Source organism: Choristoneura fumiferana, chromosome 6 (genome assembly GCF_025370935.1).
Source record: "Choristoneura fumiferana chromosome 6, NRCan_CFum_1, whole genome shotgun sequence".
Classification (NCBI taxonomy): Eukaryota; Metazoa; Arthropoda; class Insecta; order Lepidoptera; family Tortricidae; genus Choristoneura; species Choristoneura fumiferana.
In genome coordinates, this window is record NC_133477.1 from 10,453,433 (window position 1) to 10,481,260 (window position 27,828).

The 27,828-nt window shown below is 36.6% G+C and overlaps 1 protein-coding gene across 1 annotated transcript; it reads right to left on the reverse strand.

Moving 5' to 3' along the window:
* Positions 1-4,181: 4,181 nt before the first annotated feature.
* On the reverse strand, positions 4,182-27,828 carry LOC141429009 (uncharacterized). The gene is made up of 6 exons (XM_074089143.1): positions 27,626-27,828; positions 9,896-10,072; positions 9,321-9,465; positions 9,113-9,223; positions 6,035-9,027; positions 4,182-4,922 (listed from the first exon to the last, which is right to left on the reverse strand). Exons 2-6 carry the CDS (start codon positions 10,068-10,070, stop codon positions 4,639-4,641), a joined length of 3,708 nt encoding a protein of 1,235 aa, XP_073945244.1. The 5' UTR covers positions 10,071-10,072; positions 27,626-27,828; the 3' UTR covers positions 4,182-4,638.

A 27,828-nucleotide genomic window follows, 5' to 3' on the forward strand; every position in this document is an offset into this window, starting at 1 on the left:
TTAAATTGTGTGTGTGAAGTTCCTAAGCCGCACTGGGTCTTCCTGGGAACTACGACCCAAGCACTATCATTCTGAGAGAAGGTCTGTGCCCAGCAATGGGGCGTATATATGCTGGGATGGTGACTAATTTCACCCCACATCCCATCCATCCCATAATCCTAACAGAAACAAAGATTTTTCTCAAAGTTAGAGCAATTTCCGTAAATTATGAACAGTGGAGCTGAGACAAGCAAACAAAATTTAGCAGTGCCTCAGATAACAGTACACAAGGGAGAAGCTTCACGGCGTCGCAGGCTAATTGCGAGTAGCTCAACAATGATTTATGCTATCTTGTCGCATGTGCCTAGTAGTTGGCATGCTTGAGCCCCGCACTATGCACGATTATCTCAGCGGGAGGCTGGCTAGAGATTTATTAGGAAACGAGTATGTGTTCGAAGATACCTTCTGTGTTGTTACCGCCGATGGCGCGGCATACGCCTCACAAAATACTTGATTGCAACCATTGATGAAGATTGCAATATAAATGATTATAATATTGTTGTCGGGTATATTTATCCTACTAATTTAATAAAAAAAATCTTGATATTCTTTTTTCTTTTGCTGACCATATTATTTGTACTTGTTTTGTGTCGCAAATATTTAATTCAAATACTATGAATTAAAGAGTTAGAAATAAAAAAGATACTTAGGTTTGATTGAAAAACTTTACAATAGAGTGCTCTACTTTCATAACTAAAACTATCGGTTCCTTTTTGGCATTCAGCATTGAACAAGAGTTTTCAAGTCACAACAGATATTTAATAAGACTTTCGCTTGTATCCCTTTGCTGTGTTTCGTCGTCCATAAATTTGCCATGCCTTAGTTGACTGAAGGGATTGTGTCAATTGATGCGTAACAGGTAAACAGGCTAGTATCAAATAAGTTAATGTATTTCTGGTCACAGGGCTTTGAGGTATACGAGTATAGGAGACATTACGTAAACAACGATAAAATTATAAGTGATGCAGCAATTGTAATATTTAATAAATTAATTTTATACGTGATTTGAGCTGTTTCATTTTCAGTTACTAAATATGGGTACTTGGTTTGCGTATTTCAAAGTTTCTTATCACTAGATAGGGGTTTCCAAGCTGTGCGCCGCGACACCCCGGGGCGCCGCGGCGCTCTCCCAGGGGCGTCGCAAGATGGTATACGCAGGTCACGACGTGCGTATCTGAGGCTGTACATGTCAATTTTCTTTTATAAGGGCGACGCATAAAAATTACAATATTTAAAAGAAGTCGTAGTATCACGAAGATTAGGAACCACTGCGCTAAATTATTGTATTAGATTGGTGACAGGTATTTGACATTGCCTGAAAAATTTGAAGTTTAAGAGATCAAGCTGGTGCAAACTTTGCTTATCTCGCTAACTATTTTAGACATTAGAAGTCATCACGATTCTTACCTGCCATTTAACAGGAATGGGCTGTGGTTGTGACTGTGGGCGTTACTATAGTACTTACGTTTGTGCACAGCTCCTACGCAGGCCCTTTAGCGAACATTAAACATCATAAATAGCAGACGTTTATGTAATAAATGCGTTAAATAAATGTATTTTCTTGCTTTCTTTCTTTTGATAGGTATCGTGTAGATTAGTAGGTGGGTGAAGGACAATAGATACTTCATGCTCCCTGGCAACCCCACTGTCTGTTTTGTGATTTTTTAAGACATAAAGCTGATGTGCCTTACATGTGCCGAATTAGTACCTACTTAAAAAAATATACAATTATAAATTGCACGTTTTTTTAAATGTTAATTTCTTTATTAAATGTACAAAGATTTAAAAAAAACAATTAATAATTGTACCCTCGATTATATTGAGGTAAATATTTTTTAAGTAGGTACTAATTCGGTACATATTGGCTACATCAGCTTTATGTCTTAAAAAAACACAAAACAGACAGTGGGGTTGCCAGGGAGCATGACGTCAATAGATGTCGGGTACGAATCTACGAGTCCGTATCCCTATGTTTCAAAGGAGGAAGATCAAACCACGATGTCGTTAAAACTTTAAAAGTTGCGTAGAGCGCTTGGTAGCGATTTCAACCGTATTTAGATACAACTCGTTTAGGTATTCACCTACGAGTAGTTACGAGATAATCTAGATCAATTAGTTTCGACAAATTTAGCAGCACCGATAAGCATTGAATCGATACGATGTCAAAGCCGGTTCAGGAAATTAAATGTATTCATTGCAGACATTTGGATTTATTCCTATCCACCCACACCAAGCCACCCTATTTTATTCATTTCCTGCCGACCTAAGCCTTCATTATGCTTATTTAAATAGTTCATATAAATTAACTGGCTCTAGCAAACACTAGACACATTACGACATTATTGAGTAATTTTAAGATTTGTGAAATTGCAGAAATTCCTTCATTGTTCATGATCAAATCAGCCATAGGACGTCCATTGTTGGACATTAGGCCTCTCCCATAGACCTCCAATTGCTTCAGTTGGAAGCGGCGTGCGTCCACCGTGAACCTGTGGCTTTAACTAGGACATCCATCTATCTTGTTGGTGGACGTCCTGCGCTGCGCTTGCCGATCCGCAGACTTTTCAGCCTCAACGCACATCTGTTCATTGGGATGCTTACTGGCATTTTGAAAAATTATCTTTTACTCTAGTAAGTATTGGACCTTTTTCCGTGAGCTTATTTTGTAAAATGACCTTATTTTTGTTACTCGTCACCCTAATCACCCAGCTTCTTTCTTCTAAATTACAGCAGTTCAAATTTTTTCGTTTCGTCAAACTTAACAAAAGTAACGACACAATCCTTAAAAATATACCTTAAATATTATAATTTACACAATCGGCGGATTCCCGGTATTACATACGTAGATACTACTAATTAATTGGTAGGTACTCGTAGTCAATACAAATCCTTACCAATTAGTAGAAGTACTGAGAAAACACCAAACAATCAATCATCAAAGATATTTATTACAATCGGGTTAGTATCATTTCGTCTAAAAAAGCAGCTGGTCTAAGTAGCAACTGGTCTAAAAAGCAGCTGGTCTGAGTAGCAAGTGGTCTAAGAAGCAACTGCAGGACTACTACGAAACTCGAAACTCGAAGTTCGTGTCGTGCGGTCCCTCTGACACTTATACTATTTAATACGAGAGCGAGAGGGACGGTACTATACGAACTTCGAGTTTCGAGTTTCGTAGTAGCCCTGCTGGTGTAAGTAGCAAGTGGTCTAAAAAGCAACTGGTCCTAACATGTTTTTGTTAAAAACTTGAAAAACATAGGTAGATAAGGTTAGGTTAGAGTTGCGTCAAGGCACGAAGCGCCTCAGCTATGCGGAATAGGAGCTCCGTCTACTATGAGTCAAAAAAATTTAGACCACTTCATACTTAGACAAGTTTCTACTTAGACCAGTTGCTACTTAGACCAGTTGCTTCTTAGACCACTTGCTACTTAGACCAATTGCTAATTTGCTACGTAGACCAGCGGCTTTTTAGACGAAATGATACGTTACTAACCCTTAGAATCACAAAAACAAATATTTTCTTGGTATTTTTCAAAGTAGGTACAAACGAAAATAAAACTCAGTTCTCATAGTTCCCTTTTCAACAAGTAACAAATGCTTCACGTCGTTTTGATCTTCGTCGCAACTTTTTTTTACTTTTTTTGCTATATCAAGGTGCCTTATGAAGCGAAGTAAGAATTTTCTATTTTGTGTGAATTTAGAAAGTTTCGTAACAAGTCAATGTAGAGTGATAGATAATATATGACCAGGTTACTTTCAAAGAAAAAGTTTTAATTGTGACGTATTAAGTAATTGAAAATAATTAGATCGAAATTTACTTAATTCAGGTCATACTCTATACCTAACAATTAGTATCGAATAAATTCGCTGCAAAATCGACAGGAATAGAATAAAGCGGAGCAATTTGCTTTGAGCTCTTGCACGGGGATTAAGCACGATGCTCCGGGAAACGTCTGGGCTAAAATCACAATGAGAATCATAATATACAGTTGAAAGCACAAAGCCCCACTTTAGCCAAACAGAGTTTTGTGAATTTATTAAGGGAGTGATAGAACATTTCTTGAAATTTATGTCAGCTCTGACTGACGCCTTTGTCAAATGACCCCTCCCCGTTTGACTTCCACGACGACAAGGAAAAAGCGGTGTATTTTGGAAAAATATTTACTCTGTTCATATTTACAGTACCTAAAATTACAAAGGTAAGTAATAAAAAGGTGATGATAGCAAATATAAAATCCAACATTTTTGGCAAATTATAGAATAGACAGAAGGTAGCTTAGATGATATTACGTATAACTTTTCAAACTAAAATAAACTATCACAATTCCTTTAAAACAAAACGATGAAGGAATATGCTCTCCAGCAAAGGAATGACTATATCTTATTTCATAAAACGTTTACGTTTACGCTAATATTAGATACATTTTTTATATCTACATCTTGACCTAAAATAACATCTAATTCGTATATAAGTATACACTTACAAAATGTTAATTGAACTACAGTCTGTCAGAGTTGCAAACTTCATTAAAATCGTGATAAAATTATGTACACTGGTATATTTACATCTGCGGCCGCAATTTACTGGAGTTTAGTCGAACATCACCTGAAGATGAGGATCCATAGTACGGCGAGCGCGTATGAGGCGTGCGTGCATTTGGGCTGTGCGTCGCTCGAGAGTGCGCTGGCGTGGCACTCGGCTTCGTCCGCTCTCAGCTGCAGCAGTGGCACTCTGCGCCCGAGCTGGTCCTTGCAGGTAGCACTGCGCAGCGCTTTCCTGAGCTCGGCGCCCGCTTCGTTCTCTTGCAGCCAGCGCCGCAGCCACGCGCCCAGCCACGCCAACTCGCACTCGCAGCGCAGCGGGTTACCCGTCAGTATCAGACCACCTGCAAAAGCATACCACGGTTCGCTGCCGTTACGCACAATTATTTTTCCCCAAATGTTTTATTCATGTTAAGTCATGATTTTCTCTGAAACCATATTATTTTCGGAACTTTCATAAAACAAACCTAACCTAGTCTACTGTGCTCTATAGAACGTAAGAAAATATACTGAGAATTTTTTTTACTGTCGGAGTGATAGTAGGGAAATGAAAAATTTGGCAAACAATACTTATGCGAAAGGCAGGATACCCTTTAGAACCTCAGGCAGTGTTCTCATAATTCGTGAATACAAAGGAATTAAACTAACAAATACCGATTAAAGAGATACATTTTCGATTTCTATTCACGTGTACCTTAAAACTACGTTCTGATTTTGGCTCTTAGGTATGACATGTGATATATTTATAGACGTTAAACCAGATTTGATTTCAATTATTGATTGAAATAATTGTATTAAAAAAATAAGGTACGCTGTATACTAATTTGCAAATTTCTGTAACAAAAAGCTAAACTTTATTTATACAAACTCCAAGTTGAATTTCGTGACTTTTACTTGAGACAGTGTTTCTTTGTTTACAATTTCTTTTTCCAGATACGCCTCCGTGAATCCATCTTCCAGAAAAGGAATATTAAAATTTTGTGAATAATCTATTACTCCCCAAGTAAAATAAGCTTGGCATTAATATCGGAAATAAATTTATAACTGAGAAATCTCTGTTCTTTTCATTTATAGACAAGAGCCAAAAGCAGCTGCTGCTGTTTAAAAATTTTAACTTATTTTGCCTGACATGAGAATTACGAACTAAATCACAAGAGACAATCAAACTTCAAATTCAATCGCAGCAGTCTTGTAAAACTTATCGAACTTAAATTACACAATTCAGACTAATGGATTCTGAAAACTTTAAGCCAAGTTTTGTGAAATTGTCGGTTAGATTGACTATACGCTATAGGTAATTCAACCAAATAGTTTGTTTGTTTATGCTATTATAATAACAAATGAATGGGTGTGTGTTTTGCAAAAGAAACAGGTCACTTTCCATATATGTAAACTAGTTTGGAAAGTGAGCTGTCCTGTTTTTGTTTGTCAATACTACTTGATATGCAAATTTTACCTGAAAGCAACTTGGTGGCTACGTGACTCCAGCTCGTAAAGTTTGGGTAAAAAATGGCCGGATTGAGCGTCGTGAGCTGATTGTAGCTCAGGTCAAGTCCAAGTTGCGGCACTTGCCCGAGATGGCGCATCAGCGCCGTCGGTAGCTTCGCCAGCGCCGTCTCTGTTATCCTGATGAACATCTCCTGACTATTCACAAATGGCTCAAATGCTTCATCAGATATCTTTCGCAATCTCGACCCTCTTATTTCCAAGTACCGAATATTTCTTGCGTCAACTCCATGCAACTGATCATCCATTAGCTCATCAGTCCAGTGTATTATCAGCTTATAAAGCGAAGGAAGGGAAGACGTGATATTACAGATTCGGAAAGTGGAATGGTTTATGGTGGTCCACGTCTGTATGCTTAGGGATCGCAACGACATTAACGGGCGGAAGGAATCTTGGTCAATTATGTCTAAATATTTGAGACCGTTTAAATTTAAATTAGACAAGTTGTTCAACCATTTAAAACTATTTGGCGAAATTCTTATTATAGGGTTAAATGAGATATCAAGAATATTTAAATTACTCAAGTGCAGCCACATCTTTGGCACCAAAGAGGTAAGACGATTATGACTAAGGTCTAAGTGGCGAAGATTCACTAGCCGTTTAACGTCAGTCTCCTTAAAGCTGTTGATTAAATTTGAAGTTAAATTGAGACTTGTTAAGTTTGTCAATGGTAAATAAGGCACTGATTTTAAACTTATATTTGCAAGATTCAAATGCCGCAAGTTGGGAAGGTTGTGGAACAACTCTTTGAAGTTTGCTTTTATGGAGTTAAAGCTTAAGTCGAGCTGACTCAAACCCCCGAGACAGGAAAAAGTATTATCCGACAGAACAGTGAGTAAATTATGACCTAAATTCAAACTTAATAGAAACTGGGTGTTGCGAAATATATTGCTATCTAAATACTCTATTCGGTTGTGGGACAGGTCAAGATACCTAAGTGTGAAACCAATCTGCGAGAGAGCAGTGCTTGGAAATAATGATATCTCGTTAGCGCTGAGATCGAGGTGTTCTATTATAGTATTTTTAAATACATCTCTAGGAAGTAGTCTTAAATTATTATGGTCCATTTTCAGGTATCTTAACCTATTCAAATTACTAAACTGTTCTACAGCCAATTGAGAAATAAGGTTATAGGAAAGATCTAAAATCATTAATGTATATAAATCAGTAAACGACTTCCTCTTGATTGAATTTATATTATTCTTGTGCAAGTCTAGAATTTCTAAATTCATAGCCTGGCCAAACGCTTCACTGGAAATATGCATAATTTTATTGTGCGAAAGAATAATTTGTCGTATTGTGGACTCTATTATAATAAAGAAATTGTTTGGCACCTCAAGCAGGTCATTGTATGAACAGTCAAAAATATTAATGGACACTCTGGAATCTCCGTCTATGCTTCTAATATTATTCCTACTTACATTTAACGTGAATGTTATTTCGTCATGAGAAATGTTAAAGAATGGATCTAGCGAAAAATGCGTGAAGTTATTGCCTTGTAACTCTAATATTTCTAGTTTCGGTAAATTAGCAAAGGTCTCCGGCTCCATCGAATCGATTATGTTCCCTGCCAAAGATAAATATCTCAAGTTCGGCAAGTTCGTGAAACTGTGCTTAGTTAAGTTATTGATTCGGTTATAAGATAAATCTAAGTTTCTCAAGTCAGGCATATTCGTAAACGTTCGGCCTCGTATCAAACTGATAAAATTATATGCAATTCTTATACTATTTAATCCTAAGGACACATTTTGATACGTTGCATCAACAATTATGTCCACAATTCTATTATAGTCTAGATTTAAGTACTTCAAATATGGCAATAATGAGATGTCTGATAATTTAAGAATATGAAAATCGTTATTATCAAATGAAAGCCAACTAAGATTGGCCAAGCCGTCATCTATTTCAAACGGAAAATAACCACTAAATAGCGTAGAAGACGACTCTAATACGTGCAAGGAGTTAGAAACGTTTGAGAATGATTGCGGGTGTACGTAGTACAAGTCGTTAAAGCTCAAATTAATCTCTTTGACCGGCATGCTCGCTGGGAAAACGTTCTTATAAATCTGTGCAATCCTGTTTCCTCTTAAATTGATTGTCGCTAAAGAAATAGCCCAGTCTCGGAATTCGTCGGACTGCAAATTAGATATCCTGTTATAGCTCAAGTCGAGGTACCGGATAGCACCGGGCTCGAGTGTTTGGAGCGCCGAGGGCATTGTAGTTAGGAAGTTCCCGGCGAGCGAGAGCGTCTGAATGCGCGGCGGCAGCGGCGGCGACCGCTCCAACTGGTTATAGGCGAGCGACAGGTGCCGCAGCCGTGCCACCTCCGCCAGGCTGCTCGGCAGCTGCGACAACTTATTGTGCTCTACTTCCAAATGCTCCAACGAGTTTTTCAAAGATAAAAATACATCTTTGTAAATAAATTTAAGCTTGTTGTAAGAAATAGACAATCTTTCTACTCGATTATTTAAATAAACTAGTCTAGGAACTATTGTTAGTTCGTTGAGATCTAAAATAATTTGCCGGATTTGAATCTCTTGCAATATAAGTATCTGGGTCGTGTCGTTTAATTTATTATTACTCAAGTCTAACTTCTCTATTTTTTTAGTTTTGTTACTCGAACAGCTGAAGTTGTGGCCGAATCTGATGAAATTATGTCGTAAATGTACAGCTTGTAGCCTAGGGAGATTAAAAACTAAATCACAGGAGAACGTGTGCAGAAAATTGTTGGAGAGTTTGATTAAGGTTAAAGAAGGAGGAAGGGAGTCTGGGCTGATGGTGCGGAGTAGGTTGCCTTCGAGGTCGAGCTGAAGCAAGCGATGCAAAGACGTCAGCGCGCCCGGCCGCAGCCGAGTCAGCTGGTTGCTGCTGAGCGACAGGCTCGTCAGTGTTTCTTCCAGGTGGTGCCATCTTATCTCAGGCTCCACATGCGCTATATTATTGCTAAAACAATTTTAAAATATCAGAATAACAAATCGATACGAAGCTAAAACTTAAATGGTATTTCTATTAAAATGTTTCCGCTTACTTTTGCAGATTCAACCAATTTAAAACTTTTAAATCTTTCAAGCCTTGTTGCGGTATTTCAGTGAATTCGTTGTATCCGAGATCTAAAGAGGCAAGTGTAACAGCCATGGAACTGGAAAGAAACGAGTTCAGTTGTTAAAGTATCTCCAGTATGCACTTCGAATTTTGTATACTTAAGACGTAGATAGTGGCCCAGTATAAATACGTACCTAAATGCGTGGAGTTCGATGTGATGTAATTTGTTAGCTACTAGTACTAGTGTTTGTAATCTTAGGCCGTCTAATGCACTTTCTGATAGTATTTCCAGATTAGACATGCTGATATCCAGATGCTGCAATTCTATCCGAGGCCATTCTGTAGAACAAGTTTCAAGTTAGTAAATGATTAAATTGTAATTTTCATGGCTATTCTACCACGGCGCAAACGTACTATTATCTGAATATTTTTTGTTTACCGCTAAAATACATAAGGTGAAAATTAAATATTAATACCAAGACCCGGGACTTAATTACGACGATTTATTGCCAAAATTAACTCGACCTTTAGTGGGTGTAGTACGGATTTTTTCGAACTAACACCACTAGATCATGTTTTTTTGTTCCAGCACATTTTTTAACACTTACAATATCCGGCAGTTTTTTCAAAGGGTCCCGGGTTTTAGCATTAATTATTTGTGAAAATCGCGAAAGATTAAAACATTATAACTAAATGAAGTGATATTGAATTTTAGTTTTTGGTGTCACATTGTGTGGTGCCGCATAACGCAACCAGAGCTTGCAATTACCTGGGAACCTATGCAGGGGTACGGCAATGCAGGACATGTGCTGGTCGTGACACGAGCAGAGCGGGCTGCCCGCGCACGGCTCGGGGCGCGGCGCGGCCAGCGGGCCTGCCAGCAGCCACGCGAGCAGCGTCGCGCGCTGCAGCGCCCACCGCGCGCACGCATCGCCCACCACCATCACTGCACACACAGACATTAAGGCCGTCGAATGATGCATAGAATCCTACTTATATTATAAATGCGAAAGTTTGTGTGTGTGTGTATGTTTGTTACTCCTTCACGCTAAAACGGATGGACGCATTTAGATGAAATTTGGTACGTAGATAGCTGGACGTCTGGAATAACATATAAGCTACTTTTTATCCCGATATTCCCACAGGATAACGATAAAATCTTGAAAATGCTACCGCTGGGTTTAGAATATTGAAATTTTGGACAGTTGTTCTTAAATTGAAAATACAAACTGAAATATAGATGCACAGAAAAACCAGAAAAATAAGACCATCGCTGAAATAAAAAATACAAAAAGACTCCAAAAAACCAATCTTAAGTTGTTCTTAACACAACCTCAATGAAGACCCCTATATAAATTTTGGGAATTGTTAGGGGAATTTGCAGAGTCCTGGAATTTCAATTGTTACTACCAGATCGAATAGTTTAGTTTTAGTAATATAATGCCTAGGGTTGGTCAAGTAAGAAATACCAATGGGGATCAACAAAAAGACTGACTCAAGCACCCCGCAAAGCCTAACGGGAGAATGCATGCTCTCGGCTTTCCAACAAATGGCTGAAGCAAGACGCTGTGGGTAGATAAGAAACCCTCCAACCTCCTTCTCCCCGTAATAATCCCCAGGGAGTAGGGAACGTGCAGTCGAGTTTTTTAGCTGGTGGGATTCCGGCACTGTTTGGGCCTTCCCTTTCCAATCGTCCATAATGGATTATTCCCGAATGCACGCCCCCATTTCAAGTATCTCATTATAAAAGTTTAAAATAAAAATAAATTAAATAAAAGCAATGATCTAGTGTCTTTGGCTCTTAAGGTGACTACTACTTTGACGACCGGATGACCAAGTGGTTAGAGAACCTGACTACGAAGCTTGAGGTTCCGGGTTCAATTCCCGGCCTTGGCAGATATTTGTATGAATAATATGAATGTTTGTTCTCGGATCTTGGATTTTTAATATGTACTTAAGTATGTATTTATCTATATAAGTATGTTTATCCGTTGCCTAGTATCCATAGTACAAGCTTTGCTTAGTTTGGGACTAGGTCAATTGGTGTGAAGTGTCCCATGATATTTATTGTTTATTTATCAAATTCAAAAAAAGGTCGCAGATTGGTCGCCGACGGATCGCGAGCGGCGAGCATGTTCTCTGTTCACTGCGCTGCCGAGACGTTCGCCACATAGCGGTTATCTGGCAGCACATGCAATCAACATAAAAAATGCTCTCCGTGCAACTGCTCACCCCGCTGCTGACTTCCAGTTCACCTTAGATACATAGATAAAAAAACGTTATTTGATAAGCATGACGTGACAATCAGCATCTAAACACAGCACACCATTACGAAGATACATTGGTGCTGCGGTTAATCTTACATTCCGACGTTTTTGCTGTTATGACACATAAGAGCAAAAATTACGCAACAGAAATTCAGTCGGGTGAAAAACCAAAGTTTCGCGGCTAATCGTGATAAGGTGTGACTCCAGTAAATTGTGCAGCAAATGATATTTTATCGATACCATATTTGAGATAATATACTCAGTCAGACGTAACTCAAAGTACAGTACATTTTAGCCGTAAATATAAAAACGATTAGTACATACTGAGGTACACGTAAAACGAGTAAGAAATTAAAAATACTTATGTCCCTACATGGGACATAATTAAATAACCACGAGTAAATAACACAATGAAGGTTTCCTTCTCTAGAAATTTTGTTTGCGTAACGAACAATATTTCACACAAGCAATCGTAAAGATAAATATGTCTGTTTTATTTACTACTTATCTGTACTCGTAATTTTAAATGTAGATATATCTATTTACTCATTTTTGTTGATATTGTTGAAGAGATTTCAGGAAAATTGGCAAAGACGTAATGTGGAGCGTTTCCACATATATTATAGATATTGATATCCACCAATCATGTGTTTAAACACATCCATAGCAACGAAGCGTAGCACATCTCTGGTGGAAAGCCACCCTTAAACAAGCCCTCTTACATTGCTCGTCGTTCCCTAACTTAAAAGAGGTATTTGACACCTTGTTATAAATGTGCGTAAATGGCTGTATGGGTAAGAAGTTTCGTCTGCTTGTATGTAAATCATAATAATGGGTAAAATAATTAAGTTAAGATTGTTTTTTTGGAATCTTTTTGTATTTTTTTATTTCAATTCCAAATTTTTACTTTTACGGTCATCCCGTAAAACCGAAATTGAAAATACAAACTGAAATATAGATGCACAGAAAAAACAGAAAAATAAGACCATCACTGGGAATCGAACCCAGGTCCTCGGTAATCCGTACCGCGTGCTATACCGCTACACCACTGATGGTCAAACCACCATCTGTATGGTACGGATTAAGGACCTGGGTGCGATTCCCAGTGATGGTCTTATTTTTCTGTTTTTTCTGTGCATCTATATTTCAGTTTGTATTTTCAAGATAATTAAGAATAATTGACCTGTTATGATTTAATCTTGTTTAAAACCCGTAAAAACCTGTATTTATAGAATATGTGTATGTATTTTCAAGGATTGACAGCATCAATAATATATTAATACATTTTTATATTTGTCTATTGTTAACCGATGTTACGAAATTACATTTAATATTCTTAACAATTAAACTATTGTATAACAATTAAACTTTGCTTTACGATTAGTAGCTTAATTTTCCTTAATTGCGAGCTTCGGCTATAAAAAAAATTGCAAAAATGTAAACTCTACTCCATTTTTAAAATTAAATAGAAAAATTACATTTCGAGTCAAATATCGTCTCTCGGAAAGTCTGGTCAGTTTAATCTCCATATCTATAAGGGGTATGTAGTTTTATCACATTTTCAAACAAAGAAAGAGGCCGCTCACGGTCCGGTCCTCAAAGGTTAACACGAATTGAAATAAGGTCGCCAGTTGAAACTACACACGATGGGGGACAAACTTTTAGGAGGACGTTTTGTATCTCAATTTCGTTATACTTATCTATACGAGTACTTATACAACAAAGTCGTGTTAGTTACTTCGTCATAAATAGGATAATAAGTAGGGCCGCTTTTTATCGATGTTATCGACAAATCGTTTTTTTTTTTAATTTAAGTTGTAACTTTAATACATAATTGTAAATATATTTTTGCTTGGAATATTATTATAACATACATTATATTGGCTATAGTAAGAACTGAAGGAATAAAAAATAATATTTTCTCTTTTATTCTATCAAAGGGTAGGCAAACAAGCTACCTAAGGTTAAGTGGTCTCAGAGGAATGTTTTCTCAATTTATAAAATATTAAGGTATTTTTAACTATAATCATATTATCAATAAAGCACTTTCAACGGATTAAACTTTCCGATAATATTTCGAACTTTTTTAATCATTGACCGCTGAAAACAGTATACGTATCATCGGAAAGTTTGAGGTTTTATTTAATAAAAACATAAGCTAAAAAAAAATCGATTTGTCAATAACATCGATAAAAAATTGAACTGACTACCAAAACCATGAAGATAATTTTCTACCAGTCTGATGGTGATTTTCCACCAGCGAGGCGAGACGAGACAAGGCGAGACGAGAATTGAAATTTGTATGCATTTTCGCGAGCCCGCCGCGGGCGCTGCCATACAAATCTCGTCTCGCCTCGCCGGTGGAAAACCACCTTGAAGTCGGTCGGTGCCTCAGCACGAGCCAGCAGGAGTGGACCTATAGTCATCTACCTCACACACGCACTTTATATTAAGCTTCAATCACTCCTGCTGGCTCGTGCTGAGCACCGACCGACTTCAGACTGGTATAAAATTTACCTATATCTCGGAGTGCCTGAATCGGCGTCTATTGCCCATGATTCGTGAGCATGATGGACCTGTTATATTTTGGCCCAACTTGGCATCCGTACACTATTCGAAGGGTACCTTAGCGTGGTATAAAGACAATGGAGTCGATTTCGTGCCTAAAGATATGAATACGCCGAACTGCCCTGAAATCAGACCGATTGAAACATTTTGGGCTCTAACCAAGGCATACCTTCGGAAACATACTAAAGCAGCGGATCGAATCGAAGCCTTCAAAAAAACTGGACGAAAGCATCCAAAATCATTGGAAATAAATCTGTGCTAAAGCTTATGGCCAGTGTGAGGTCCAAAGTGCGTTCTTTGGCATATAATTGACATTTTTTCGAATTCTTGTCAGTAAATTTTAAGATAAATAAATGCATAAATTTAAAATCGTTAAAAATTGTTTTATTGCATTTAGAACTTGTGCTTATACTTTCTGGAACACGCGATATTTTAAAATATATTAACGTTTTAACTATGCACAAGGAACAGAAATAAAGCATGTTGTCTTAGAAAATTTTATACACGCAAGACTACAATAAAATACAATACAAAGACTCTTTATTGTACACCAGACATAGTAAGCGATACAGAAAACAGATACACAGAAAAAAAAATTACAAGGTGAGCAATAGGCGGCCTTATCGCTTAAGAGCGACTACTTTAAAAGTAATGGAAATTATACTGGGAAAAACTTCCTTGCCCAATTAATAAGAGAGCGATTTCGGTTAATTCCGGGATTTCTCTGTATTTGACATAATATTTAAGGACAAACAAATAGATGCCAGAAAAATGCAAAGGAAACCTATTTCTTCATTGATTCAATGTGAACAAAAGAAACTACGCAAGCGAGCTAGATTTTTAGGATCTATAAAATTTAAATTTGGAGCTATTTTGTCACAAAACCATTTTACGCGAACCGCGATGGACGAGATGAAACACAAAATTTAATAGATTGCAATTATTCTGCTAGTGATCTTTGTCCAGTGAGACGACCATGGTTTTAATGTGTGAGACGAAGCTTGCCCAGGGACGACTGAAATACCATTTGTGCCAGAATCGCCAAGATTGCTTGAATATGTTACCGCCAGGGTTAGACATCAATCTATAAAAGTGAAACCTATTTTAATGTCAATGGAATGACGTAATTACCTATTTGTAATAACATTAGCCATTTTGCAAAACCAGCTATATATTTTGCCTGTTTTAACGACGACGTTTACTTGAGCCGGTGGACCGCCAGGGTTGACGAAGCGACTCGTTATTTTAGATTGTACCGAGAGGCCCTGGGTACGAGATGAAACAAACATAATGTATCGTACTCTGATATTCTTGTGTTATTACGGCGTACGTTCGTTGGTTAGAACACTTCCTTTGTTTCGCATTTCTTTGAAGTTATTTACCTTGCAAGCTAGAGACAGTTTTATTGTATGTTTTGTACGTACTAAGTATATGTATACCATCTCAAACTCAACCTCAAACTCACAATATTTATTGACATAAAAAAATCACACTAGATCACAACAAATACACAATAAAAACATAGATAGAAGGAGAGAAAAATTAATTATTCATTAGGTTTATAGATTTCTTCATCGGATTTGAAATATAGGTAATCGAATTTCTCAGACTTGAAGTATGTTTATGCTTATACATAAAACCTATGTCATTAACGTGTGACAAGGGTGAAATACAGTTTATTTGCATGATCGCACACGAATCTATGGGTCAGGTAGGGGCATGACCTCATTCTTTTCAAATGTTATAAAAACACCACCGCAATTCAATAAATACATAGTATTCGAGTGTAGGCGAAGATATTTATTCTTAATTTATAAAAATGTTAGCCTTTACCCGCTATTTCCGTTAGGTTTGGCATTTAAAACGAAATTTTAGGGTTTTACAGAATTCCCGAGATCTGGCTGTCTGTATTTTAGGATGAAAGAATAATAAACGTCCACTAGAGTGAGTGAGCGGGGTGTGTTAGAACAAACTCTTGCTTTTATTTTATAATAAATAGGTTATTTTAATAACCGAGAATTCGTATATCCCTATCCCGCGGGAACTTTGCAATTTTCCGGGATAAAAACTATCCGACATCCTCCCCAGAGTCTCAAACTACATATCTACATACCAAATTTCATGTAAGTGGATTGTAAATTAGATATTGGAGTACCCTATATCAAAGAACATCAAACAATCTACAACTTTGACTATTTAAGTACCTACTTCAAAAAATATTTTAGTCCATTTCCATATTCTGTTCAATGTTTTTTTTAAAACCGCATTCAATTCGGTCCACCCGTTTAAGATCTACGGTGCCACCGCCAGACAGACACACAGACACACATAGCGGTCAAACTTATACACCTTTTTGCGTCGGGGGTTAAAAAAAGTGCACACTTACTCCCAAATAACCAGTTTTAAGAGTGGATCGCGGTGAATCGGAGACGGGCCACGAACATGCAGAAGGAGAATTTATGAGACGGACAATTTAAACCGTCCAGAGGGAAAAGTACCCGTAGAATTAAAATAATTGTTTAACTATACCTACCTACTATTTTTTTATTCCTTAATGACGTAATCTAACCGAAGCACGATTCCTTTTGTTGTAAGAACCGTAAAAAAAGTAAACAAACAGTACATGTATGAGTTAATAATTTGAAAAAAGAAAAATATGATTCCGTGCTTACCGAAGTGTTGTCAAAAATAATGTTGATTTATTAATTTACTGTAATTGGGAACTTCACACACTCCATTGAATTGCTTCGCAAATTAGTGCAGGTTTCCTCTCGATATTTTCCTTCACCGTGAAGTACGTGGCAAATTTCAAAAGTAATTTCGCACATGAATTTCGAAAACCTCAGAGATGAGAGGCGGGGTTTGAATACACGATCTTCTGCTTGAGAGGCCATAGGTCAAAACCAAATGGCCACCACGGTTTTTATTCCCACGTTATGCCATAATTCCCACGGCCGAAGTCCCAAGCCCTCCTATTCTGAGAGGAGGCCTGTACCCCGCAGTGGGACGTATATAAGCTGAGATGATGATGACGAATTTACTGAAAAAATATGCCGTTGATACTCGTAATAAATTATATAATATTTAATATCATCTGAATTTTGTACTAGGTACTAAATGTTTTAAGAAATTGACGCAGAATTATCCTGAGTAAAATTTTATGTCAATAATTAAATAATAAAAAAATAAATAAATAAATACCACGGGACAATTCACACCAATTGACCTAGTCCCAAAGTAAGCTTAGCAAAGCTTGTGTTATGGGTACTAAGCAACGGATAAATATAATTATATAGATAGATACATACTTAAATACATAGTAAACACCCAAGACCCGAGAACAAACATTCGTATTTTTCATACAAATATCTGCCCCGACACGGGAATCGAACCCGGGACCGCAAGCTTTGTAGTCAGGTTCTCTAACCACTAGGCCATCTGGTCGTCAACGTAAATATTCATCATCATCATCATCATGTCAGCCGAAAGACGACTACTGCTGGACATAGGCCTTCCCCAAGGCTCTCCACTCAGCCGCGCCTTAAAACTGTATTAGCTAGCGGCAATCTTATCAATTAAATAAGAGAGCAAAGAATGCTCGACAAGTTAGTTTTACTGCGGAATTGTAAAATTAAACAAATGCTATTTGAAATGAAACGTTAATTATATTTCGGCACCGCAGAGTAACTTCAAATACGACATCTAGAGGAATACTGAAGCGGTTTTCAATAATAAATTAACGGGTTTAATTATCTAGGGTGTTAGTTTCTGAGGCACGTGCACATGTTCTCAGGGTTATTCGGGAGCACAAACCGAAGAGGACACGGGGCGTAAAGGTCAGCATAGAATATTTACCAACTTACCGCCGCGCCTTAAAACTGTAGTTCGCTAGCCTCAACTTATGCGTTAATAAAATATTCAAATTAATGCTCAAAAGCATAAACTTTAATTAATTTAGCCGTGCTGCGTTCAACTTTGGCACGCTTAATTATAAACTAATAATTCTTTTATGAGTGAACTTTATATGAGCTAATTACAAAACCAATAAGCTTCAACTCTGTACAAGTCAAGCGTGAACCGTTTTCAAATATCATGTTATATATAACCATCTTGAAAACAAGTTTACACTGGAATGATTAACAGAATCCTTTAGACTGTTGTTCTGTGAATCAAAACTGATTCAACTTTGTGTAAATCTATGGAATTGCTAAGGATTTAAAACAAATGTTCGACTTCATTCTTACTTATAATACTTTGTTTCTTTTCTACTCACGTAAATACACATTTTTTAACACTTGATTCGAAAAGAAGAAAAAATTATGCAAAGGATGACTAGATTTTAAGCTTTCGATACCTCAAAAATAATAGCGGAATCCTTAGGATCACTCATGTCACGTGTCTGAGTCATGTGTCTGTTTGCCGGTCTGTCACGGCTAATTTCCCTGTATCTACTGAAAATGAAAAAAATACGTATAGAATTTTAAAGATTTTTAGCAAAATGGGTAAAAATATATACGAGTACCTACTATTACCTCAAGTAATACAGAGCCTATTTGAATTTATAGATTACAGGAAAACCTATAAACCTATAAAGCAGTCTGGGATGGGATGGAAAAAAACAACTTGGTCTCTGGTTGTCTGGTAAGATTACGCGTCCATGCGTAATCCTGGGCGCGCCAGTGCCAGCATTTTGCCAGGTTTTTTTTTTTTTTTTATGTAAAAAACTTTATGTCATGATATCGCCGATCTTTGGATAGATTTAGCAAATAAGCTTTAATAACAAACAGATCTTGTTACGTCAAAACGTGAAAATATAATCTAAGTCACGTAATTATTACACCAGTTGCATTTAACCAAATTCTGGTGTAGAGTGAAAACAAACACGTATTAAATGATTTCATAATTGCTCAAACAGTTTCCATCTACAAAAACATGACACCCGTGGTTTTTATAAAAATTAGAGCACAAAAAGCACAATTTGATTTTCACGCACGAAAACTCAAAGGGAATTCGTTTGACAGTAAAAGTTGTTGCGTTATTTACGCTTTGTGAAGGTGCTTTATAGTAGTCGAGAAAATAAAGATTGGAGTGGAGCCAGAGGTTGGCGGCTGAAAAATGCGGCTGCATCCGAGTCGCGCTTTGAATTACGCCACGGCAGCGGCCATTGCGGCTCGGTGCCGCCTTCATAATTCGAACGGAGATGAGAATCGAATCTACCAGTTCCAAAGTATTTGTTCTCTTCACCCAAACCAGTTTAAGATTGTCTCAACTCGTTTTTTAGTTCTTTTACCATCTTCATCCCATCCCATTGCTAGGCACAGGCCTCTTCTCAGAATTAGGAACCTTGGGTTGGGCTGTAGTTTTCACGTGAGCTCAGTGCGGACTGAAAACACCACAGACACCATTGTGCTTTTTTTAGTTGATGATATTTGTATTTTAAAGATGAAACAAAAAGATCGTACATTCAATCAAAGCATATCTCTCAAATCAATTGAAAAAAAACATGATTAATTAGCCTTAATGTTTTATTGTGTATAAATAAAAAGTAATAAGTATAGGTGCAAAAGTCGTTGCTGCCAAAACAATAACGCTCACCTCAAAGGTTAAAACGTGATCGTAAATTTTGATAGGAAGATCATTCAATTTAGCATGACTTTGTTTCGAAACAATTTCAGGTAAGATTGCCTTCTGTTCTGTTTCAGCTTATTTTATCTTTCACGTTAATTATAGAGAGAATTTGTTGCAAAGCTATTGTGAAACTGAAACTCAAATGTCACATTAAGTACCTAGGCATTGTCTTAGATCTTAACTCCTAGTGGATGCTTGTAATCTTCTTCACATTGTGCTGACCTAGGGCAGGCTTTACTTGCGACTCTCTAACTTAAGTAAACAATGTCTATGTTGAACGTGAACTTCTGCCGGGCGTCTTCAGTGTCTCCTAGGTTTATTAATTGAAGCCCCTCGCCGCGCCGTCGTTACTGTACGTAATTGGCAAAACAAAGCATAAACATATGTAAATAGATACACGTGATGCCAATTATAAATGTCGCATAGTTAAGTTTGGTTGCCATGCGACTGATCCCAAGATGTGATGCTACGAGTACCTACATTATACATTCTCAGGTACCTATCACACAAGCTGTTTAACACTAATGTTTAAAACATACCTAATTATGATATTAACAGCAAGATATCTTTATCCTCCTACCACCTAGCGTTCTTTAAAGGACTTATTGTAATTTGGCATCGAACTCTCTTACAAGTGACATAAAGTTTCATGTTCATAAAACAAAAATTTTACTTTGACTTAAAAATCAGCAAGGAAAATCATAAAGATCTCAGGCATCTTAATCGTATTAAAGTTTAATACGAAAACGTTCGGAAGGAACACTTTATTATGATAAATAAAGAAACGATTGACAGATACTAAATTATTTCAAGATACATGTCATTAAGGTGTATTAAGATACACGACGGCGAACTTATTCCTTTAAGGGATCCTTTTAGTTAGCCTGATGTGAATTAGAAAAGAATGAGTTTTCTCAGCTAATATTAAGTTGAAAATTGTATTTCCAACAATTTTATTGGTTTATTTATGTTTGAGTTTCATTTTTTTACTGTCGTTAGGTAGTATATCGGACAAACTGTAAATGGGCCAATTTTTATTTTCTTGTCGATATCTTTCTTTTCTCAGATTTCAATACAATTTGGTGAATTGGTGAAGTTGCTTGTTCTGACTATGGTAAGCCCAATTTCACACTATGCCTTACAAATTTTTCCATTGAGTTATACAAAATGTTTGGAAATTTCGTAACTAAACTGAAAATTTAGTACGAAATGAGGAACTAATTAAAAAAAGGTTACTGCATTATAATGTCCGGCCTTTGCTGAGCTTCATTTTTGCGAATAAAAACGAGATGTTTACCTTTTTTTTAATTGGTACAAAACTAAGTACTTACAGGAATTTTACATGACCTAAAAATTTTACCCTATTGAAAATGAATCCTGATTTAATGCCTATTGGCCAGATTTAATCGGGACTAATTTACCGCGAGTCACAAATACTTCACCAAATTCAAAGCGGAGCATCAATTTTAAAATTACAACGTGAACGATATCGCAGTGTTTAAACTTAAGACTTATTGGGCTTGCGTCGGTGAACTCGGGGAAAAATGTTTACTTCGATAAAATGCAGTCCGCAAATAACTTCGTTTATGTTTTACTTGGTTTTGTTAAAACTTGTTCTAGTTTTAGTCAGTTTTATTAAGGTCCCAATAACAAAAGCTACTCGTCAATAACTAATATTTATCCAGCGATTGCTAGATTGTTTTTCTCAAGCAGCAAAAAGGGAACAACAAACGTAAACATGATAAAATTCATATAAATTATTAAGTACTAGCTGTTCCCGTGGCTTTGTCCCCGTTTCAAACTTTTTTTCAAATTTTGTTAAGTACGTAAAAACCTTGTCCTGACAAAAATGAACACAACAAAAATATAATTATCTAACTCGATGCCGTCGTCGGCAATTCATTTTTATTTATATATAGGTATAGAAGAAGAAGTTAGAAGATTAACAAAACAATAAGCAGCTTTAGCAGCTACAAAATTTGTGTAGAAAACAAGGTTCATACAACCGTAGAACCTCGTAAAGTCAGTCGTTTATGTGTGTGTTTGACGATCGAATGGCCAAGTGGTTAGATAACCTGACTACGAAACTTGAGGTCCCGGGTTCGATTCCCGACCGGGGCAGATATTTGTATGAATGCTTGTTCTCGGTTCTTGGATGTTTAAAATGTATTTAAGTATGTATTTGTCTATTTAAGTATTTTAATCCGTTGCCTAGTATCGATAGTTACTTTATTACTATACTATACTTTGCTTACTTCCGGACTAGGTCATTTGGTGTCAAGTGTCCCCGACGTGTGTGTTTTCGACCCTCATGGCTCGATGGCATTGCACTATGTTCAATAATATCCAAAAATTTAATTGAATTGGTAAAAAAAACTTAGTATAATAATTGAACCTGCTTACAAACTTTCAAGAGAATCGGTTGAATTATGCGATCTGTATAGGAGAACAGACATTCAGACATACAAAACTTGCCCAAACTGAGACGGAGACTTTTCGAGCGCGTTCGGTCAGTTGTTTGTTATAGACTTCAATTTTGGCATACAAGTAGTTATGATAGCTTAAGACTGTTGTAGCTTAAAACAATGTATGTAGATAACTTAAGACAAGATTATCGGAATTCTTTGAATAATAAAGAGGTTTTTTTTAATACTAACGTACAGATAACCCGGGTACGTGTATGTAAAGTGCATTGGACTGACAAAGCACATATAACTGTTTTACCTTGTGCCACTAAATCCTGCAGTAACCTCTTGCAGGGGCTCAGACATCGTCGGCTGAAGCCCACTTGTACGCAAGCGGAGTATCCTTTGGGGAGATCGTGTAATGCACTAGGAAGATTCTCTAGGCACAAGTCTCTGCTACAGTTCACTCGTCCTAGGATTGAGATGGCACAAATCAAAAATTACAATCTTTGGCCTCAATGCCGATAGAAAAAAACGTTCAGAAAATCAAAATCATTGATAATGTTTCATTTTCTTCCCAAACCATAACTTTCCCGTTCCATAAGAAAATAGCTCCATATTATTTTATCTGAGTTGGAAATATTTCCTTAACGGTTATTTTAAACTCTTTTTTTAAGGTTCCGTATCCGTAGTGTAAATGAAAACATGTAACCCTCATAATTTCGCCATGTCTGTCTGTCTGTCTCTCCACAGCTTACATCAGAGACTCTTATTACTAGAAAACTGTATTTTGGTGATTCATCTCGCACTGTTTTTATTATTCTAAAAAAATAGTTTAATTTGAATAAGATTGGTACCGAATTGCAGTGTCTGATATTTAGAAAAACTGGATGAATCTGAATATAATCCGATCATTATTGGATACAGTAAAGGATTCACTGCCGGACGAGCGGAACATTCGAAAGCTGCATATATTTAAAAGCATTTTTATGTACAGAGTGAAATCCATTTACGCATGACAAACATAAAGAAAATCTGATTACTGCCTCGCAACGTGAGCGGAAAGCGACGACTCTATCCCACTCAATCGCAACTGAAGTGAGATAATTGCTGCATTTTATATTTTATTTCTGGGGGTAATTGACGCATTAGGACTGCGGACCGGAATGCTAAAAGGACGAAAAAATAAACGATCTGGAGAAAGAAATTAAAAGATGAATGAAACCGTAACGAAGTGCTCACGACGAGGAAAGTGAGAAATTATTTTAAAGCAACTGAAGCGGTGCCTAATAAGAGTTGGAAAACTTCCGCGGAGATTTTCGGTTTAAGCTTTTTATGAACAGTGTCAAATATTATAACGAGTGTTTAATATTATATTAGTGAAAAGTCATTTCGACGTCAGTTAGCTCTTATAAACTTTGCGTGATTACTTGAAAAACACATTAAGTAATCGTCCCCTCTTCTTGCGCTAAATGTCAAGTGCATTGTCGTGTTAAACATTCGATACTCTGACTGTAACTGTAAACTTGGGAATTACCTCGAATGTACCTACGCAATACTTCAAGGTGCCTTAATTGAAAAGTTGCAGCAGGAATATTGTTTTTTAACGTTTAAACTTCCATACTCCTTGGCATTGTGAAATAATTTTGGCTGCACGATTTTCGGGGATCAAATAAGACATATATGTCCTTTATTCGCAGATACCGGAATTATCACGGCATTTTTGATCTGTCATAGTGACTTCTCACTTATCGACTCTACCTAAAGATATCGATAATGATATTATCGTAAACTAATAATCGAAATATATTTTATAAAGTCACTAATGTAACACTTATTAGCACTACAACAGACTTTGAATATGAAATTGAATTATTAAATTAGAAATTATTAACTATTCATTGTTTTCAATGCATAATCCACTTTTATATCTATTTCCCATTTTCGACTGAGATCGCTCTTTAATGATAAAACAATCAATTGTTGACCTCTACTTCTAATCTTTTTTAACATAATATTGTGTATCGATATATCGAAATTGAATATCGGAAGTCGATAAGTGAGAAGTCACTATGACACCCAAAATTCCCAAAATACTTTAGTATAAATAAGCAATTTTCTATAACGTAAAGCAAACTAAAATTTTCTTTTACACTAAGGTTGTTAATATCGGTTCTACCTACCTACTTGATGTTCTGTGAAAATACTCTTTTACACAATTGCTTCTAAAGCAGCAACCCAATTCATTTTTCTGCAAGCCACGCACGTAATAACTCTGCGTGTGTCGACTCTGAAGTGAGTCCCGAACCTGCTCCATCTCATAAGGCAATCTCTCTATGAAAGCAAGGCGTCCCTCACGTCGCAGTGCTGTGCGCGTAAACATCGTATACCACTAGCCAAGAAAAGTGCTGCTTAACCTTCGGTTATATTTCGTTTTGTAAAAAACATAATCGCAGACAAGCTGAATTGGAATTCCAGAAGTGGTTCTAAGCTTTTCCAAAAATCCATTGCTTGTTGCCGAGTGTTAAAACCAAAGCCGCGCGCGGTACCTAACCAAAAAATACTGGCTGTTGAAAAAGTCGTAACTGACATCTTTCACTTTAAATATTAATTTGTTTATTTCGATTAAGTACTTTGATTTATCAGCTTTGACAATTTTAATAGCACTGATAAATAAATTGTCAAGTTTGGTTTGGTTTGACGGTTGAATTTTATATAATGAACAATTAGTAGAATACTTGATACCTATTCATTTATTTAAATTATTAGTTGATCTGTGATCACGGCACGGGCATATACGCAAACTGAAGTCTTTCTTTTAACACGCTCTTACTATTTGCTCCATTATGCATGTAACGGAATCTTAACTTGATTTTCATCCACGTCCAATTATGATATTCAACAAGTTTTGCGAACTTGGCAATTATGCGTAGTTCTGATGAAAACACAACATTATGGTAACATAGTGGTGATCTGAGATGGAATCGAGAGCTATACGTTGGAACTCCAATGCAGGACTTGACCTAGCAGTGTTTGAGCTTATTAAAATGGCTTGAAGTCTGGGTCATTTTGACCAATAGTAGATTGTACAAGAGCACAAAACGAGCCATTTTACCCAAGACGTTCATATAGCCACCCGAGCCGGTAAGGCGAGGGTAAATAGACACGTCGAGGGGAAAATGGGTTTAATGCTCGAGTTTTACACTGCTTTTCACTTCGATTGCGAGGTTAGTTTGTGTGTGGGAAATATTTCTATGTTTATTTAAGTGTAATTATTTTTGTGTCAGTAATTCATTTATTATTGTGTAACGGTAGCTCATATTTTGGGCACTACAGAAAATCCGCGTTGCTTCACCCACTGTGTAGCAACACATGCTGAGTGGAGACCCTTTTTCGGTGCCTACTGGTGTCACCGCCATTATATAATATAATAAGCATTTATTTACCACAAAGTTTTACATTATATTTAGTTGTTTGCCAATGACCACCACACTAGGCAGAGCTTGTCTCGTGAGGTCCTTTAGTAGCGATACCTACAAGACTTTAATGGTCCAACACTGTTCCCTACAATCTACGAACAATTACTAGGAACATTGGAACGATTAGGTCCTCACTGAAAATCAGCGCCACGGCTTGCCGTGGCATTATGCTGAGTGGGACCTATTTAGCGTCATGTATGTCTTTATTTGTTCTATGTTGTTTTATGGCGTTAAATAAATGTATTTTCTTTCTTTCTTTATTTATTAAAAGCAAATTTAAAAAAGTAAAAACACGAAGAGAGTATAAAACTATACGATGTATTTTGTTGTATTTTATAGCTCTATTGTTTAACTTAAGTTAAATTAAGTGATTGGTGGAGCCGTAAATAAAACATTTTTCTTTCTTTCTTTCTTTCTTTCTTACTATGTAGGTAGGTAAGTACCTTTTATTGTTCACGCATTACTATTATAATTATAAATTTGATATAATTGAGAACATTTATATAGGTTTAAGTGGTCCTTTGTTGTATTTTATTAATTTTGACATTTTCATAAATAAACAAATAAATCTCTGGAGTATAAATTTTTAGTTTAATATAAATTAATAATTATTAAAAAATATATGTAGAAACTTTTTTTGGTTCTGGCTGTTTACACCTGGTCTTAGACGAAGATTTTACTTTATGCACTAGAGCATAAAAAGTCATTTTATGTCGCCTAGATCCAGCATAAACACGAAATTTACGAGCATGAGAAGTGAAATAGTTATTTGTGTCACAAGGGAGCAAAATGGTGTATTTACGGCGAGGGCGTACATTGAATCCAGAATGTAGCGAAGGATTCTACAATAGAATCCTGAGCGTAGCGAGGGATTCTAAAGTAGAATCCTAAGCGTAATGAGGGATTCAAGTGTTAACGCCCAAGATGAAAATAATTTTGCTCCCGAGTGGCTCATACAACTTTTCACACCGAACATTAAGAAACTTGAAAAAAATAAATTCTAAACATTATTAAAGAACAACCAGCATAGACAATGACGTGGCTTTCCAATTATCAACTTAAAAAAATGGCTTTTGCAATAAAACACTTAGAAAATCCTTGAACAGAAAAGTTGCACTTTGCTCCCTCTCGTCAGGGAGGAAAAGTTACTTTACTGAAGGAGAGGTGTGAAAAGGTACTTTTCATAGTCTGATGATGGAGTCAGCATCATCATCATCATTTGAGCCTATATACGTCCCACTGCTGGGCATAAGACTCCCCCCAGAAGGAGAGAGCTCGGGCCGTAGTTCCCACGCGGGCCCAGTGCAGATTGGGAATTCACCAAATTTAGGGTGGATTGTGGAATCGTTTTACGTACTTCTTTTTTTAACAGATCAATATCCAGATATATTATGTTACATATTTTGAAGAAAAATTGTAACAGACACAGCAGTAGTAGTCACTTAGGTGTCACACGACCATCCTTTTGCAGTAAACTGTGGGTAAAAGCAAAAAAGAGTACCTACCTACCGTGCGAATAAAACTAACTGCAATCGATAAGATCGTATTTAATGACTTTACAAATCTCGACTTTCGAAACCCTTTCGTTTTTGTTTTGTGGTAATTCCACGTTATATGATCTTATCTGTTCAAGCTAGTTTAATTCTAATTTAAAATAACCAAGAAACTGCTGAACGTGATTAAGTAAGTGTCACGTGTCACAGTAATTTACTACCGTAATTTGTTTGAACTATATAATTTATTAATCAATTTAACAACCACGCACAAAAAAGTATTACATTAATATAAATATATTTTATAAATCTTTCATAGTACGTTGGAACCATCGTTATTTATTTACAATTTTATGTACGCTAGACATAAATTATTGAAATCGTCAAGTGAAAAAAAAAACTGGAATATGCTTATTGTTCTTTTTTATTAACGGTCAACAGGAAGGTTTTGGATAAGTAATTATTAATTCGCAGTCGGAATAACCTCGCCGTTGCATATTTAAACGTTTCATTAAAACGAATAAAAACCAATCCCGCTTTGAATAAAATCATTTTCTGTGCACAAAAAGCAATTAAAACGAGTAACTATTACGACTCATAAGACTGAAAACGATTTGTACTAAGTCATTAAATTACTAAGTAAATTAAACGGCACTTACGAATAGTTAGCAATCAATCACATCTCACAAACACCATAACTGTAATCGTGGTACGTCTCAGATCCGAAGCTCAGCAAGTCATACGTATATATTTTCTTCGAACTCATTAGTCACTTTTGCTGTATATTTGCCGTGAGTTGTTGAGCATTTTAAAGTTGCACTGGTCGGTGGTGCGGGGTCGCGGCGGGACGACGCTCCGGCGC

What these genes read in the sequence shown, in the direction of transcription:
- LOC141429009 (XM_074089143.1), bottom strand. Translation starts at nt 10,070, where the DNA reads ATGGTGGTGGGCGATGCGTGCGCGCGGTGGGCGCTGCAGCGCGCGACG. An exon ending in ATCGAACTCCACGCATTTAG is followed by an intron (nt 9,224 to 9,320) that starts GTACGTATTTAT and finishes GTTTCTTTCCAG; the next exon opens with TTCCATGGCTGTTACACTTG. An exon ending in AATTGGTTGAATCTGCAAAA is followed by an intron (nt 9,028 to 9,112) that starts GTAAGCGGAAAC and finishes AAATTGTTTTAG; the next exon opens with CAATAATATAGCGCATGTGG.